The sequence below is a fragment of the Triplophysa rosa genome, linkage group LG25 (genome assembly GCF_024868665.1).
Source record: "Triplophysa rosa linkage group LG25, Trosa_1v2, whole genome shotgun sequence".
Lineage (NCBI taxonomy): Eukaryota > Metazoa > Chordata > Actinopteri > Cypriniformes > Nemacheilidae > Triplophysa > Triplophysa rosa.
The window spans coordinates 16,037,687-16,054,445 of record NC_079914.1 but is presented as its reverse complement, the minus strand read 5'-3'; the positions used below and the strand labels follow the sequence as shown (position 1 = coordinate 16,054,445).

Genomic DNA, 16,759 nt, shown 5'->3' with positions numbered 1-16,759 from the left:
ATAAAACATATTTGAACATCATTTTTTTAAGACTATAGAAAGTAAGAAAATATTTGCTGGCGATCATATTTACTAGTGACTGGGCAATGTGTTTTTGGTTCACTCTTTTCTTCATTATCTCTTACCTTTCTCTAACTCTGTGTCCTTCAGTCTGTCTAACACTTGCACCAGTTTGTTCTCCCTGCCCTCCAAAATAAAAGCAAAGATTATAAATCAATCTATAAAAAATAAATACAAACATATCTTTTTGACTGTACGTTTTCTGTTATTTAATATTGATCATTATCGTCAGCGAACTTGCTTCAGCTAAGTTAGATTGTTAATTAGGTTGCTAATTTATACACCAACCTTATCAGATTCAAGATCTTTATTGTCATATGTACCTGAAATTATATTTTGCAGATGGGGTAGAAAAGCAATAAAATATATAATAAAGGACAAACTAAGAACAAAGATATAGTACAGTAAATATAAAAGAGAATAAAATAGAAAAGTTAATTTATAGTAAAAAAAGTTGCAGTAAGTAGTATTTTTGTAAAGGAAAATGTATTATTTGATTTAGAGTTTCACCTTAAATTAAATACCGTAAAAAAACGTTTTGTCCTGCCATTAGGGGGCGGTGTGGCTCAGCCGCATGACGTCATCAAATGCCGCTCTTTCTCTCGCCTCTGAGCTTTCAACTGCAAAAGTTAGTTTTGCAAGGGGTTTATCGCGAAAGTAGGGCGGGAAGATTTGAAACTGCAGTGACAGGTTTGAGAGGTTGTAGATGCTTATTTGTGGTTGCAATTCAAATCTGAATATAGGAAAATGTGTAAATATGTGCTATGCTTTTGTATCTGCCAGTGTATTTTGTAAATACCAGTTTACACATTTGTGACTATTTTTCTGCAACTTCAAATTCAGAAGACAGATTTGTGAGTTTTGTCCACGCGTGCAAATCTCAACATTCAACTTCAGTTTTTTATTTGACAAGTTTTCACATTGTGGCTGTGAGTGTACATTTTAGTGTACAGGTACAAATACTTACTTTACAAGTTCACAAATTCACAAAAAAGTTTTGCCACTGAAATACCTTCATAGATTCGCTCCATAGAACAGCCGACCGTGATCACAACGTCAATGTTTGGTTTTAAAATATATAAAGACTTGCCGAGTTATAGTGTTCAAGTCTAAGTCAAGTCACGAGTCATTGGTGTCCAAGTCGAAGTCTTTTCTGATTTTGTTGAGTCGAGTCGCAAGTCATCAAATTTGTGACTCGAGTCTGAGTCGAGCCCAAGTCATGAGACTCGAATCCACAACTCTGGTATATATCGTCATCTTTTTCTTTGACGAAATAAGCACTAGTTAGTTTGGCAGAATTTCCCTCCCTCACAGACTCGGTCTTCATTTCATCTGTCTCACACAAATACAGAGAACAAACAGAAACAGTTTCACAGACAATTCTTATGAATTTGTGACTCAATTTAATTTCTACACAAATTGCCACAATGGTTACTACACTACCTTTTTTGTACAGTAAAAAAAAATATGTATTCAGATATCACAATATGAGGTTCCTAATGCCGCTCCTACTGTGCTACACTAAAAATTATTTTTAATGACATTTAAAATAATAATTCAATCAAATGGTTGTGGAAATGAATAAGATAATTTTAACAATTACACAAAATAAATATTTTGTGTTTCATAAAATGGATCTTTTGAACTATTTTCTGTCTACTAAATAATTTACCTGAATATTTGTAGCAAAAGCTAATCACAATCAGAACTCCAGCCACAAACAACAAAACAGCAGCAGCACCAATCGCCATTTTATGCCACAAAGACAGACCTGGTTCTACATCGGCTAAAGAGAGACAGACATGACGGAGTGTTAGTTTTACTGAAGAAAATCATTCATACAAATATTAAAAGGGCTATACATAAAAATACCTTTTGACTAACACACCAAAACTGTCACGTTTCACTCAGTGTAAGAACCCAGATGCAGGCAGCAGTGGTGAAGGGGTTAAAAAAGATTTATTAGGACAGAACACAAAACAAAAACCCACGATGGGGTAAATCAAGAAAACGGGATAACACAACAGAGCATAGACTAACTAAAACTGGACTAAACAGGAACACTCTCGACATAAACAATACTAAACAACGTACTATAACAGACTTAACTTGGACTTGACTCGGTAAATCACAGCGCAAAATGACACAACGTCATGACAAGGCACAAGCAAAACGAATGAGCACAGGTCAGCAAACACAAGGGCATTATATAGGGAGACTAACAAAGGAAGATAACAATGGGCAAGTGTGGGTAATGAGACACAGGTGGAAAGCTAAAGAGGAACAAGATGGCGGGAACAGAGACGAGGACCGGAGAGAGAGTATGCAAGGCCGAAAGGGTCAAAATGTCTCTCTCCACATATAACCTAAGGCTTTGCCATGACTCTGCCACAAGACCAAGAATAGACATGACATGATGAGGCAGAGTCATGACAAAAACTTGAGATATCACCTTGAATGAACTGGTTGTAGTGTTATTTCCAAATCATCAAATTAGTGGTAATCTAGCTATGACTATTCTTAATCTTACCAACAAACACGTTGAATCTCTTGTATATGGTCTCTTTGTTGTTGGAGATCTGTAGTTGATAAACTCCCGTGTCTGTAGGTTTGAGATCTCTGATGGTTAGAGATCCAGACTCACGATCCAGATGAAGTCTGTCTGTGTATCTCTCATCAAAACCATACGTGATGTTATGAGTGTTTATTTTGATTTCTGCAAGAAGAACGTCTGGATTTAAAGGTCCAAACATCCACATCATTAGATTGTGTTTCTTCATTTCAGTTATTCCAGTGTTTAGAGTCACCGAATCTCCTTCTCTCTTGTTTTCTAGATCAGCTAAGAACACATCTGGAAAACAAACATTTAGAACATTATAACACAGAGATATTAAAACCAGAGACAGCAAATGGGTAAATAGTAGTCTTCGCTACTCACGTTGTACAGTAAGACTGAAGGTCTTGGTTAAGGTTTGGTGGCTGATGATCTTTAGTTGATAAAGTCCAGAGTGTTTGGTTCTGATGTCATTGATGGTGAGAGATCCAGTCCGGTTGTCCAACTGCAGTCTGTCTTCAAATATCCCTTCATCAACATCATATAGTGAGATTTCCTGAGTCGCTCCATCCAATTTAGCGATAATGGAACTCCTGTACGACCATATCAGATAAACTTTCTGCATGTCAGTAACATTAGTGTGGAGACAGACAGGATTTCCCTCCAGCACGGACACTGACTCACCAAACACACCTGAACACACAAACACACATTTCACCTGTATTACTGTATGTAATAAAACAATAAACCAAGTCATTTGAAAATGGGCTCTTTCAATCAGAATTTACGTTGAAAAATACTAGATAAACACTGATGTATTAATGTTTTTTCATTTTCTCGAGGAAACCAAAGCTCTATCTTGCTCATAATCAGACTGATGGTGGACCCAAAAAGGGAGGACAATGGCCAGACAAGTCCTCATTACAACAAGTTACTAGATATCAGATATAGCCTTAAACATCTAATCATATTTATCTTTTGTTGTTTTCTATTTGGCAGTCTTAATATCAATTGTTTGATTGACAAGCTTAGCTTGTTAAGATACAGCAGTGTTAACAAGCCAGCGGAGAGCTGGCTCTCCTGGTTGATTGTCACGATATGGTGGACAGAACCCAAGCGCAGGCAGGTGAAGGGTTAACACAAAAGACTTTAATAAATACAAACAAAACAAAAACCCACAATGGGGAAAACACAAAGGGGACAAAACAAAACAAGGTCCTTTGAATAACAAATAATAAGTCCACAGGAAACCAGGAGCATGGACCACGAGGGCAAGGTAAGGCGACGTAAACATTCAAGGAACAATGAACCAACAAGGGACAGCGAGAACTGGGGCTAAATAAAGGGAAACACTAACGAGGGATAATACACAGGGACGGTGAAGGACAGGTGACAAGACTTAACATTAAGGAAGACTAGTGGGAAGACGAATGGACAGGTGAGGGAGATGAAACACTAACGGAGAAACAAGGGGGCGGAGCTAAACGAAAGACAGGAGGACATGCGGCGAAATGTCAAAACAAACCGCCATGTGTCTCCACACAAGTCGTTTGGAACTGAAGGCGATGGACTTAGCTCTTCAGACCTTTCGGTCGCGGCTGGATCAGAGACATGTTCTGATTCGCACCAACAACATGTCCGTGGTTTCGTACATAAATCGCCAGGGAGGGGTCCACTCAAGATCCCTTTTCAAACAGACTGCGAGGCTCCTACTGTGGGTGGATCGGCATCTATCTCTATCAGAGACATGTTATCAAGGGTGGGTCTTCCGCACGGGATTGGAGCCTTCCTACTGATGGTTGATTCGGGAAGGCGGAGGTGGATTTATTTGCATCGAGTGAGAACACGCACTGCCCGCTGTTCTTTTCGTTGGTCCACTCCCCCATGGGGAGCGACGCTCAAACAGCGCGTTGGCCGGACATCCGGCTTTACGCTCTTCCTCCGGTACAGATTTTACCCGTGGTGATTTGTAAAATCAGGGAGGAGATGGCGTCGGTGATCCTCGTTGCCCCGTTTTGGCCGAATCAGCCATGGTTTCCGGACCTGAGAGAGTTGCTGTCGGCCCCCTCGTGGCGGATCCCCCTCAGGAGAGACGTGTTGTCCAAAGCGAACGGCTCGATATAGCACCCCAACCCGGAGTTGTGGAGCCTTCATGCGTGGTCGCTTCAGGGGTTTTAAATACCCTCCCTCAGCGTGTTCTTGACACTATTTCAGAGTCTCGTGCGCCTTTCACCAGACGATTATATGCTCTCAAATGGATAGTGTTTGCGAAGTGGTGCAGCGATAACAGTATCGACCCGGTGTCCTGTCCCGTGTCCGATATTTTATGCTTCCTGCAGCACAGGCTGGATAACGGCGGCCTCCCGTCCACGCTGAAGGTTTATGTGGCTGCTATCGCCTTGTTTCGTTCCCCAGTTGATGGGCAATCGATTGGTAGGCATATGCTGGTGAACTTCGAGCTGGCTCTTACTGTTGTGGTGACTGCCCTGCATTTCTGTGGTCTGGATGTGCAAATTTTGCAGAAGCCCGATCTGGCAGTTCATTGGTGTATCTCAGCCAATCAGCTGTGGGCGCTCATGGCGACTTCGCGATTGGTTGAATCGGTGTGCATTACCCCGTACTTGGTGTGTTTTAGGCCAGTTGGTCGGACTGATTTGCTACTCTCACGGTGGGATTGTATATCGTTCCCATAAGCTGGAGCTCTACAATGTTGAGAGACCGCTCTCGAAGTGAGCATCTCCGGTTAGTCGGTAGTCTGTGCAATGTCTTGTTCCCGCTTCTCAGGGAACCGAGGTTACGACAGTAACCGGAGATGTTTTCAAGTGATTGTTTTAAAGTTAGCAGCCTGCCCTGTATATTCAATTCCACCTATTTTGGGGGTTGTCTGCTAAATATTACTCTCACAGTCTCCTGCCTAATTTTTGTGAAGGCTAAGAACAGTGAATTTGGTGTTAATTTAGACCACCGTGATCGGTTTTTATTCATTTAAGCAGGTTTCCAATAATACTGCCACTGCACTACAAATACTATATTCAATCTACCCAAATACTACTTTTATCAGATCAAGCACTAGCTGTAAAGTGCATTGTACTTCATCTAGCTGTCGATGAGACTATCCATCATCTTCTGTGAGTCAGTGAACACAGACTGTGAGCAGGAAATGGAAAACCCGGAGTGGAATTAACAGATCTCTAGCGGAGTGACAACAGAATGCTTTTAGCAGGGATGCGAGTCCATTCCACTTCACTCATATAGCCTATCGTGCAGTTCGCTGTTGCATGCCTGCTGTGCTAGTGTGAGGCATTTACACAGACGTCTGCTGAAGCTTCTCAAAATTACCCATACCTAAATCCGCCACTGGGTTTTCCTGAGGCTAAAATCCCTAAAGCAGTCCACGATAGTTTGCCAAGACACTATAGAGGTATTTTTTATGGTGTAACTATGACAATCGCTTCTCTATCCATTGACTTTAATAGACAACAAATTTAACAGTACAGCCACTAAAACATTTAGTTTTATACAGGAGCAATAATGCAATAGGTGCTAATACAAAGTTAGTTTCAACAAAAGCTAGAACACTACCTGTTTTTTTTCTCATTTGACTGTCAAGTATTCACAGAAGAGATGGTTTTAAGTAGTTTTTGAATGTTGTGAGAGATGTGGTTGACCGGACCGAGTTAGGAAGAATGTTCCACCAGGAAGGAGTTGTGAATGAGAATGAGCAGGAAAGCCATTTACTGCCCTTATGGGAAGGCAATACAAGACGCCGCTGGTTTGATGAACGCAGGGTTCTTGATGGGGTGTAGGAGTGTAGGAGGGTGTGAAAGTATGCCGGTGCAGATCCAGTGATAGTCCTGTAGGCAAGCATTAGTGACTTGAATCTGATACGGGCTTCAACCTGTAGCCAGTGAAGAGAGATGGAAAGGGCCGTCACATGAGCGCTTTTTGGCTGTTGGAAGACGAGGCGTGCTGCTGCGTTCCGAACCAGCTGGAGCGGTTTGATAGCCTTTGCAGGAAGACCAGCAAGGAGAGCATTGCAGTAGTCCAACCTTGAGATGACCAGCGCCTGGACAAGGAGTTGTGCCGCATGCTCAGTGAGATAAGGTCTACTTAAGGGTATCTGTGCAGACGGGCAGAAGCCAAGCTGTCTCGCCCTTTAAACAGCTAACAGGCAGTATTTAAGGTAGGCTACTGAAGAATGATGAACTGTGTTATGATGACTTTGTTGCCGATCCTGAATGTAATGTATAGCCAGTTATGGTTATGTTGCGAGCCTGCCTGAGTATATTACACATCAGCCCTGTCTATTCTGTATAACGTAAATGATACACAGAATCTGGGTTTTTTGCATATTATGACAATAAATGTGGCACACTCAGTTTTTTCTGATGCAGTGAAATATTCAAACTCACCGTTCAAATGTAGCAAGATGATGAAAAACAGCAAGCGTTTCATCTTAATGGTGTAGAGAAATCCAGATGTTGATGATGAAGATATTGAACAGCTCGTTGGGTTCACTCCCAACATCAGACACCTGCAAATGCTGCGTTCCAGACACCTCGGATTTAAGATATTTCCCACTTCTACCCGGACGCTTTTAAATATTTTAATGTAAATCAACGAGGATGAATGTGAGTGGAGCGTTCGCGTGGGCTGCAGAGCACAGATGCATAAGAGCGAGCTCACATCGTGTGAAAGTGAAACTGAACACTGAGGGGTGGGGTGTCATTTATTTTCATCATTTTTCTTGCGGACAGAAAAATTGACGCCCAATTTGACGGTCGGATTTTCGGAGCATCCCTCAGAGATGGATATAATAGGCTAAATGCTTCTAAACACGTTTTCAGCAAACGTGTTTGGAGGATTTTTACATGGCATCTCTTAAGCATCTCTCTCTCTCTCTCTCTCTCTCTCTCTCTCTCTCTCTCTCTCTCTCTCCCTCTCTCCCTCTCTCTCTCTCTCTCTCTTTTAAGTGCTTCATATTGAAGTGTGTTAGGAGGACTTGAGTTAAGGTGTGTCCAGAATTTGAGGGAATGTTTTTGGATGTGTATTATCTGCGGGTATCTGCTCAGCCCTGCATGCATTATTTGGTGTTCTTCTCTGAACTCTTAAAATGTTTTTACAGAATTCAGCATGCAGGGATTCTATGGGGTGTTTATCCCATTTGGAGTAATCTGTCAGACACTGTGGAGCCCAAACCTCGCAGCCATATAGAGCTATAGGCATAATCACACTATCAAAGATTTGACACCAGACTGGAACTGGAATATCTGTTTGGGTGAATCTGCCTTTGATGGCGTAAATAGGCCATCATGCCATATTGAATCAAATGCTTTTTTTAAATCAACAAAACATGCATACATTTTTCCTTTGTTTTTATGATGGACGTGCTCATTGACTAATGCCTGTAGTGTGTAGATGTGGTCGGTGGTGCGGTGGTTTGGTAGAAATCCGATCTGACTTTTACTGAAGACATTGTGTTTGGTAAGGAAAGCTTGAATTGGAGTATTCAGGACAGAAACAGAAAGTCTTCCCCAGGTTACTGTTCACACAAATGTCTCGGTAGTTATTGGGGTCAAATTGATCTCCGCTTTTGTACAGTGGCTGTATTAAGCCTGTATTCCAGGATTCAGGAAAGTGTCCAGATTGTAATATCAGATGAAATAGTTTTAGGAGAGCCTCCTGCATCACTGTAGGGCTGTGCTTTAACATTTCTCTTCTGATGTTGTCTAAACCGCATGCCTTCCTGGGTTTGAGTTTGTTTGGTGCTTTGTTTAATTCTTTCAAACTAATCAGATTTTCTAGAGCAGTGGTTCCCAACCTTTTTTTGTCTGAGACCCCCTTTTTCCCAAGACTATATTTTAGGGCCCCCCCCCTACACAAATAATGATATTATTGCTCTAGTAAGCTTGCAGAAAGGATGAAAAAAACAAACAAACAAACGGTATATTTATTACTATAACCAGTTTTGTTTATGCACAAATAATAGACTATATGTCATATTTAAATACAATAACCAAATCATCAGTGGGCCATTTGTAATTAAAAAATGTAAGCCTATAGGAGTAGCCTATAAATTGGCCTTATTTGAAATGCAATATCAAAAATTTCATTATTCACACTGGTGTGTAAGAAAAAATGAATGAATATAGGCAATAACAAAATGACTGCTGTCTGGCACCTCAATACTTGCATGTTATTTGTGGGGCTTTATCAGTTAGTGTGAGGATTGCTGCTGTAGTGAGTAATAATTTGGTCAATGCTCATTTGATCTCATGAAATTATCCAAAGTTTATATTGTTTGCTGTCGTCGTGGTACAGAGCTCTTTACAAAATAAAAAAATCTTCTTTTATCTCGTTTTCCCATTCATAACGAACATGTGCGTTGAGTTGTGCCATTTTTGACACGTCGGTAGACTCGAAGTTATTACCACGCAGAAAGCTGACCCCTCACATCTTCTGACATTGTTGCGATTCGACGTTTGATCGTATTATTTGATAATGGTATCTTAGCCAATTGTTTTGATTTATCCTCTCCTTGACAATCTCTGTTGCGCATGGCAAAATCACAGTTTCTGCAATTGTATGCCCATTCTTTGCTTTGGCGATTTTTTCAGCAACTGTATACAATATTTTAAAAAGTTTCTTGTCAGTAGCTGTGACTTCCCTCATCTCATTTTGGGAGTGTGTCAATTCTTTTGCCTTGCGCTCAAAAAATGTCCTGGGCTTGTCGCTGTATTGCTCGTAAAACATTCTTCCTAACTCAGTCCGGTCGACCACATCTCACACAACATTGGAAAAAACAACTTTAAACATATCTCTTCAGTGAACACTTAACAGGTAAATGAAAAAAAACTTTCTCTCTCTCACCAGGTATTGTTCTGGCTTTTGTGAAAACTAGTAACCTGGTATTAGCACTTATTCTATTATTGGCCCTGTGACAAATGACTTTGTTTCCTAAAATTCTCTGTAAGTCGCTTCAGATAAAAGCGTCTGCTAATGACTAAATGTAAATGTAAAATCATCCCATTCCTCTATGAAGTGGACAGAATGCTGATGTAGTTTATAAATGCTGTCAGTGTGAAGCCTCATGGGGCGTATGAAACTTGTGGATAGCCTGCTACAGTTAGCTTTTTAGATGTGACGATTGTTTCGCAATTCACGATATGCTTTCATGAACAAATCATGATTCACAAAAAATTTCGTACAGAAATTTATTCTAAATATAAGAGAAAAGATAGGAACAGTTGAAAGCACATGTACGCAAAAATCCCCAGTCTCTTTCTTTCCTTTTCTTTCCCTCTCTCTCTCTCTCTTTCTCTAAGACACAATGACAAAATGCATGTTTCATCTCAAGATAATAGTTATATATTTTAAATTTTATATATATATATATATATACATGTAACGGAGGCCAGCTAGTGAAGAGCTGTGCAGTGTGTAAACCTCACTCCCCGACCAACAGAGACGCTCTAGCGACAGATGCTAGAGACTGCGGTCTTTAGCCGCCTCGTCAGAGCGCCCGTCTCCCATCCGGACGGACGCCGGTTCGAGGCCCGCGCAGAGCGGGGTGAGTAGGACCGGTTACACATACATATATACATATATATACTGTATATACAGTATATATATATATATATAATTACGCGTAGATGTATATTTAATTTTAAATTTATTTCATCATATACAAAGAATAAGAAAAGCTGCGTTAGACTATAGCTCGAGCTGCTAGGTTTCTCTGATTAACCGCGCTTTTACAGCCGGCTAACCAGAACTCTGCAAACTGCGTGTCTGTATAAAAGGTGTTTGATTGTGTATGAAGTGAATTTGAGGACTTTGCACTTGGAGTTACTTTCGATAGCGCGTCTGTTGACAGCGTCACATGGGGTTGCCTGGAGTAACTTTGACTTAAATAAAGGAAAGGTTAGGCGGAAAGCCCTAATATGGAGATGGACTGGGTGTGTTTAATGCAAATGACTAAACTCGTGCATGCGGCCGTCATTTAGAATACTCCAAATTCACCAACATTAGTACGAGGTTAAGAACATGTGCGTACGCATGTGTTGTGAATTAGGCAGGAAAGTTTTCGTGGGAGGTTCAAATGTACGTATAAATACGAAAAATCTACGCAATTATTAGTGAATGAGACCCAATGTCTCTTTCCACTGTTATGCTGACGACATGCAGATTAACATGCCTCTGTCTAGAAAAAATAAGGGTGCTCTAGTCTAGACAGTCTGGCTTGAAAAGAACTTCCTATTTACGAACTCAGATAAAACAGAAGTTATTGTTTTTGACCCCTCAGAAACCAGACGGAGACATGATATTGACCTTGGTTATCTGGATCAATCTACCTCTCCACAAGTATTTGGGTGTGATGTTAGAGAGCTCCCTCAAATGTGATAAGCAAATAAATGCAGCCATTGGATCTAGTTTTTTTTATCTTAGCTCCCTATCGAAAATCAAGTCTCCCCAAGTGCTCTTTAGAGACTGTGGTCCATGCATTTATCTCCTCGCGCCTGGACTATTGCAACTCCCTTTATTTTGGCATATCAAAGTCCCAATTGGCAGGCCTACATGTTGTTCAATATGCTGCGGCGAGATTCCTGAAGGGTAAAAGGAAATTTGATCACGCTACTCCTCTACTGAGATCCCTTCATTGGCTTTCGGTAACGTTCAAAACTGAATACAAAATTGTATTGTTGGTGTATAAATCATTGCATGATTTAGCACATTCTTATCTATCAGACCTACTTCATCTACAGTATATTCTCCCACTCTTAGATCTGAAACAAGACTCCTCCTTCCCAGAACCCGGTTAATATCGAGGGGTAACCGAGCATTTGAAGTGGCTTGCCCCACACTATGGAACAAGCTCCCACCGTATATCAGATCGGCTTCGTCTCTGTCCGAGTTCAAATCATGTCTTAAAACTTATTTATTTACTCTTGCTTTTAGCTTATAGTGACAGTTTTGTTTTAAAGGTGTGTAGTATTATCTGTAACAGTCATATTTTTTAGCTATACTTGTATATGTACACCACTTTGGTCGGCCTGTGGCCGTTTTTAAATGTGCTTGATATATAAACCTTGAACCTATTGTACACAGATACTCACTAAACAAAAATGAAATAATGAATTCACAAATGAAAAACGTGGGAAAAAATATATGATATACTATGTTATATTTTTATTGTTATTTTGCTCAAGGGGTCAGAGTTGAGCAGAGATTTCAGAGTAACAACCTGATCATAGATCAGAGTTTATTTGGCTTTGGCAATTATTTTTCATTTATTTTCAGTTTTAAACATGAAATCATCCTTGACACTGACAATTAATATATTTATATTATGTTATTTGATATATTTTTGTTTACATTTTTGTCTGCATTGTAAAATGTGTGTCATTACACTGTTGTGCGATTAAATATTGTATTACTGTAGCAGTCAAATTTATTTATTACGTCTGTTATAGTATGATGTGTATTTATTTACAGAAATGTGGTTTGTTCTGTCACCACATAATTGTGTATGAGAGTGAGTTTATTACTTCAGTTTACTGTGTGTGAATGTGTATAGTCATGCAAAATATATAGAACATTTATTCATATTGATTTAAATAAAACTACGCACAACTAAATGATGAACTTCACTGAAACATCAGCTCTTGACTCGCTCACTCTGTCTCACTTCTGCTCTGGTTTTCATCACTGGCTTGTTGTTGAAATATTGACATTATAATAAATCCGCTTTACATTACATTTGACAATGTTCTGTAACAGAATGAAAAATGTTCAGCATTTAAGAAAATAACATTTTTTGAATATATACGTATAACTGATTGAATGCAATTACATTGAGTCTCACTTTCATATTGAATGCGCACGAAATCTCTTCATGCTTTATTGCGGAACAAGGAACTGCACTTTGTTTTGTCTCATGAATGGTGACAGTTTATTCAGAGTTCATTTCAAATACAGCTTTATGCTTTTCAAGTTGTTTTCTTGAAGTCATCAGAAGAAAAAAAAATGTTTCATGCATTTATTATTTTCTGTTTGTGCTTCAATGGTACGTTTTTTTTGTATTTTGCATGTATTTTACTTTAAGTATAATTTGTGACTGAGAATCAGTTTGTTTTGCAGGTGTTGATCCAGATGAAGTGAAGTCGGTGTCAGTGATGGAGGGACATTCTGTCACTCTTTACAGCAGTATTACTGACATACAGAGAGACGATCTCATTCTCTGGACATTTGGAGCTAAAAACTCTCACTTAGCTAAAATCAACAGATTACAGAAGGAGATCTTTCATGATGGTGATGTTGGGAGATTCAGAGAGAGACTGCAGATGGATGATCGGACCGGCTCTCTCACCATCACAAACATCAGCACAGATCTCACTGGACTTTATCGCATTGAAATCATCAGTGGAAATAAAGTGTCCAGCAAGAACTTCACTGTTTCGGTTTATGGTAAATAAAACATTACATGTGTTTAACATTGTTTTGGAATTATTCATTTGTTGCCAGAAATACACTGTAAAAATCCTGTAATCCTGGGGCGCCAGAAATATACCCATATAATATATATGTAATTTCACATTTTGTACTGTATTTACCCAGCAAACACAGAACGTTCCACTAATGTTAGTTTTTTGTTCCCTTTTGGTTATTTTTTTGAGAACCAAAAATAACGTTCTAAGAACGTTGCAGGCTGGTTTTTTTTAAATAACCAGAAAATAACGTTCTGGGAACCAAAAAACTAACGTTAGGGGAACGTTCTGGGAACCAAAAATTGTTTGCTGGGTATTCTGTAAAATTACATTTTTTTTTGTACTTTTTTGCATTTTAAAAAATATGTTATTGTATTTCCAGCTCGTCTGCCCGTTCCTGTCATCTCTCAATATTTCTCTCAATGTTCTTCATCGCCTTCAAGCTCGTATTGTTCTGTGTTGTGTTCAGTGATGAATGTGACACACGTGACTCTCTCCTGGTTCAAAGGAAGCTGTTTATTGTCCAGCATCAGTGTGTCTGATGTTAAAACAACCACATCTTTGCATCTGGAGGTGGAATATCAAGACAACAACACACACAGCTGTGTGATCAACAATCCCATCACAAACCACACACAACATCTCAACTTCACTCACGTCTGTCCCATAATCATCATTTCAGGTATGTTACGTTAAATCAATGAACACGGTAATGTCTTGAATTTAAAACGTACAATTCTTTTCCTGTTATCTTCCATGTCACCCTTAGATTACGTTCATTACATTGGCAAACCCGAAGCAATGACCCGATTGGTTGTCGCTGTTCTGGTGGGCGTGGCCGCTGTTGCTCTGGTGGTTTATGACGTCGTATCCACAAGAGTTTAACAAGAGACTGAAATCACAGATGCCAGTATTTTCTTTTATTTTTTTAAGGTAAACGATAGATGTAAAAGGTTGTTTCTATGGGATGCTACACATTAATTGTAAACTCGAGAATAAGCTGACTGTGCATCTAAAACAGCAAAATAACATGACATGAAAGAGTGACCATAGTCTAAAAATCTTTAGTATTGTGTTCAAACGTATTAAAACCTAACACGTTATTTTACTTCTTCAGGAGTAGAAATCTTTGTGCTTTTTATTAATTAGGCTGTGCAATGTTTTGGCATCTTGAATGTGCACAGATGGCAATGACAGAAAAGACGTGTTCTAGGAAAAAATAAAAGATGCAATTCAGCGTGTTCATGAGACCTTTAAACTATGAATATTACAGGTAAAGCTTTGTACTAAAAATGCCAAAATATGACTCATTTCTCTTTTATTGCTCTTCAGATTCACAGAGCATGTCAGGATAATAGTGTCAAGTACATTTTGACCATAGAAAGCTTGAACAGTATTCAACAAGCATTCTCGGCTCATTCTCACTTTCCCTTTTTGTCAGTTCTGGTAACATGACTGTCGCTATATTAGAGAAGTAAAAGCTTCACAAAATAGGATGGATACGAGTCGCTCCTACAAAGTGGAAGCATGTAAACTGAAAAAAAAACATGACAGCAAACCCTTGCATTTTTTTGAAGATTATAGGCCTACCTGTTTGAGATACTTTGATCTGAAAACTTCATTTTTGTGTGTGTTTATTATTGAGTGTATGTGTGTAAAGGGCTTTTTTCAATCTAATAATAACCTGACAGTTCAGTGAGAGAAACTGAATACTGCATCTATCAACTGAAATCGACATTGAAAACATACCAGGAATGTTACCCATAACGTGCCATCATATTAACAACTTTGAACAGGTCATAGAAACCTTGTTAAAATGTACTGGAAATGTCCAAAAAGTATACTGACGCCAAGTTTTACATTGATTTTTGACAAAGGTTTCTGTGAACAACTGGATTTGCTGATCGAAGCTCATTCATAAAAATGTGTGTTTTTTTTCCATGTATTGATTCTTTTTAAATGTAGTCATAGACTCAGTTATTCATACACTATGTATAGGCCTAAGTGCTACATTAACACTAACACCTAAATAATGTTATTTTTATTAATGTGAAGTGACCTATACGAAACATAAAAAACGGACGCAAAGATAGCGTTTCCACCTTTGACCACAAGATGGCGCTGTTGAGCACCGTTTTGAAAAGCATCGGGTAATGAACCATTTTATGATACACTTGAGGGAAAGGTCTCAATGCTTCGGAAAGCTTCATTTCACCATCACTGAACAAAAGACAAGATACATGCAACACAGAGCGCTTCGCTGAAACGACAGAAGCTGACTGACTGTGCTTCTGCTTCCTATTTATACCTTTCGGTCTCCGCCCTCACTCGAGACGTCATATAAATGCTTGACCTCACGCAGCTCGCGTGGCGTTCAAAGGTCAATGTAAGGGTGTAGGTAGGGTACGTGCTAGGATACTAGTTGCTAATAATATATATGTAGTACAGGGTTATGTGCGATGGTTTAAATTCGTCAGTGTATTGTAGATTATTTGGGATGTTAGGGTTACATGGAAACATTCTGGAGGAGCTGAACACGCAGCGGCAGATGGGACCATGGAACCTTGTTACCTTGGAATTAGTTTAGGTCCGTTGAATGTTTTATATGGTTATCATGACCGCACAACAGCAACGAACAGTAGGTGGCGCTATGCATAAAGGATGTAATGTAAAAAAAAACAAAAGAAGCTGGCATTCCCTCACAATGGAACTCCGTATAAGAACAAAAACAAAATAGCTCTACCCAGATAGCACAGGTAGGCCTACATCTGTAAGATGTCTGCTAAAGATCTGGAAAACATCTGCTAAACATCTTAGAAAGAGCTGTTGTTCATCCATTCTAAATCATACACATCTCACATCTTCTAGAGGTCTATCTGACATCTAACAGCAGACGTCTCAGAGATGTAGGGCAGATGAGCAAACAGCATCTGACAGATGTCTTGCAGATGAAAATGCAGACATCAAATATATGTCTGCCAGATGTACGTGTGCTATCAGGGTATAGATCGTAACACTGTGGCCTAACTAGACGATACAAGATGCCGCGTCATACTTTGTTTTTTTCTCAGTTAGCATATATGCTATGTATGTTTGTATGACGCTTCATATAGGCCTAGCACTGAAATATATCCCTCGAACAAAATTCACAAAAAAAAAAAAAACTTTAAACAACAAGAAAAACGTGTACTGCGAGGTTTCGTCGCGACAGGTTAGGACCAGTGTTGGGTGTAACTAGTTACTAAGTAATTAGTTACTGTAATTTAATTACTTTTCCCTTTAAAAAAGTAAAGTAAGGGATTACTCTTATTTGTTCTGTAATTAAATTACAGTTACTTCTGATGTAACTGAATTAAATACTCTGTAATGTATACAATAGTGGAATTGACATTAAAATTCAAAATCTAACTTTAAAATGCATGCATTAATGTATCTTTCTCACATTTGTTATACAAGTCAGTTAATAATTGTACTTTATGTCGTTTTATATGATTTATTTGAATGAATTAAGAGTCATTTCGTGTCTATCTTTAACCAACCTTAACTAATCAAGGTTGATATAAGATATAGAAAGTAATTAGTAATAAGTAACTAAATACTTTTTGTAGAGAGTAATTTGTACAGTAATCTAATTACACTATTGAATGTGTAATTAGTA

At 39.0% G+C, this 16,759-nt stretch overlaps 2 protein-coding genes across 2 annotated transcripts; one reads left to right on the top strand and one right to left on the bottom strand.

Annotated features, from left to right (window-relative positions):
• Window positions 1-1,033: 1,033 nt before the first annotated feature.
• LOC130549004 (uncharacterized) lies at window positions 1,034-7,271 on the bottom strand. The gene is made up of 5 exons (XM_057326126.1): window positions 7,027-7,271; window positions 2,999-3,307; window positions 2,591-2,911; window positions 1,733-1,846; window positions 1,034-1,392 (listed from the first exon to the last, which is right to left on the bottom strand). Exons 1-5 carry the CDS (start codon window positions 7,139-7,141, stop codon window positions 1,187-1,189), a joined length of 1,065 nt encoding a protein of 354 aa, XP_057182109.1. The 5' UTR covers window positions 7,142-7,271; the 3' UTR covers window positions 1,034-1,186.
• Window positions 7,272-12,483: 5,212 nt separating this feature from the next.
• Window positions 12,484-16,525, top strand: LOC130548771 (uncharacterized). Its single transcript, XM_057325781.1, has 4 exons — window positions 12,484-12,680; window positions 12,755-13,081; window positions 13,484-13,783; window positions 13,871-16,525. Exons 1-4 carry the CDS (start codon window positions 12,641-12,643, stop codon window positions 13,984-13,986), a joined length of 783 nt encoding a protein of 260 aa, XP_057181764.1. The 5' UTR covers window positions 12,484-12,640; the 3' UTR covers window positions 13,987-16,525.
• Window positions 16,526-16,759: the final 234 nt, after the last annotated feature.

What these genes read in the sequence shown, in the direction of transcription:
- LOC130549004 (XM_057326126.1), bottom strand. Translation starts at nt 7,141, where the DNA reads ATGTTGGGAGTGAACCCAACGAGCTGTTCAATATCTTCATCATCAACA. An exon ending in CTTCAGTCTTACTGTACAAC is followed by an intron (nt 2,912 to 2,998) that starts GTGAGTAGCGAA and finishes TTTGTTTTCCAG; the next exon opens with ATGTGTTCTTAGCTGATCTA. An exon ending in CTTTTGCTACAAATATTCAG is followed by an intron (nt 1,393 to 1,732) that starts GTAAATTATTTA and finishes TGTGTGAGACAG; the next exon opens with ATGAAATGAAGACCGAGTCT.
- LOC130548771 (XM_057325781.1), top strand. Translation starts at nt 12,641, where the DNA reads ATGTTTCATGCATTTATTATTTTCTGTTTGTGCTTCAATG. An exon ending in TTTCTGTTTGTGCTTCAATG is followed by an intron (nt 12,681 to 12,754) that starts GTACGTTTTTTT and finishes TTTGTTTTGCAG; the next exon opens with GTGTTGATCCAGATGAAGTG. An exon ending in TCCCATAATCATCATTTCAG is followed by an intron (nt 13,784 to 13,870) that starts GTATGTTACGTT and finishes TGTCACCCTTAG; the next exon opens with ATTACGTTCATTACATTGGC.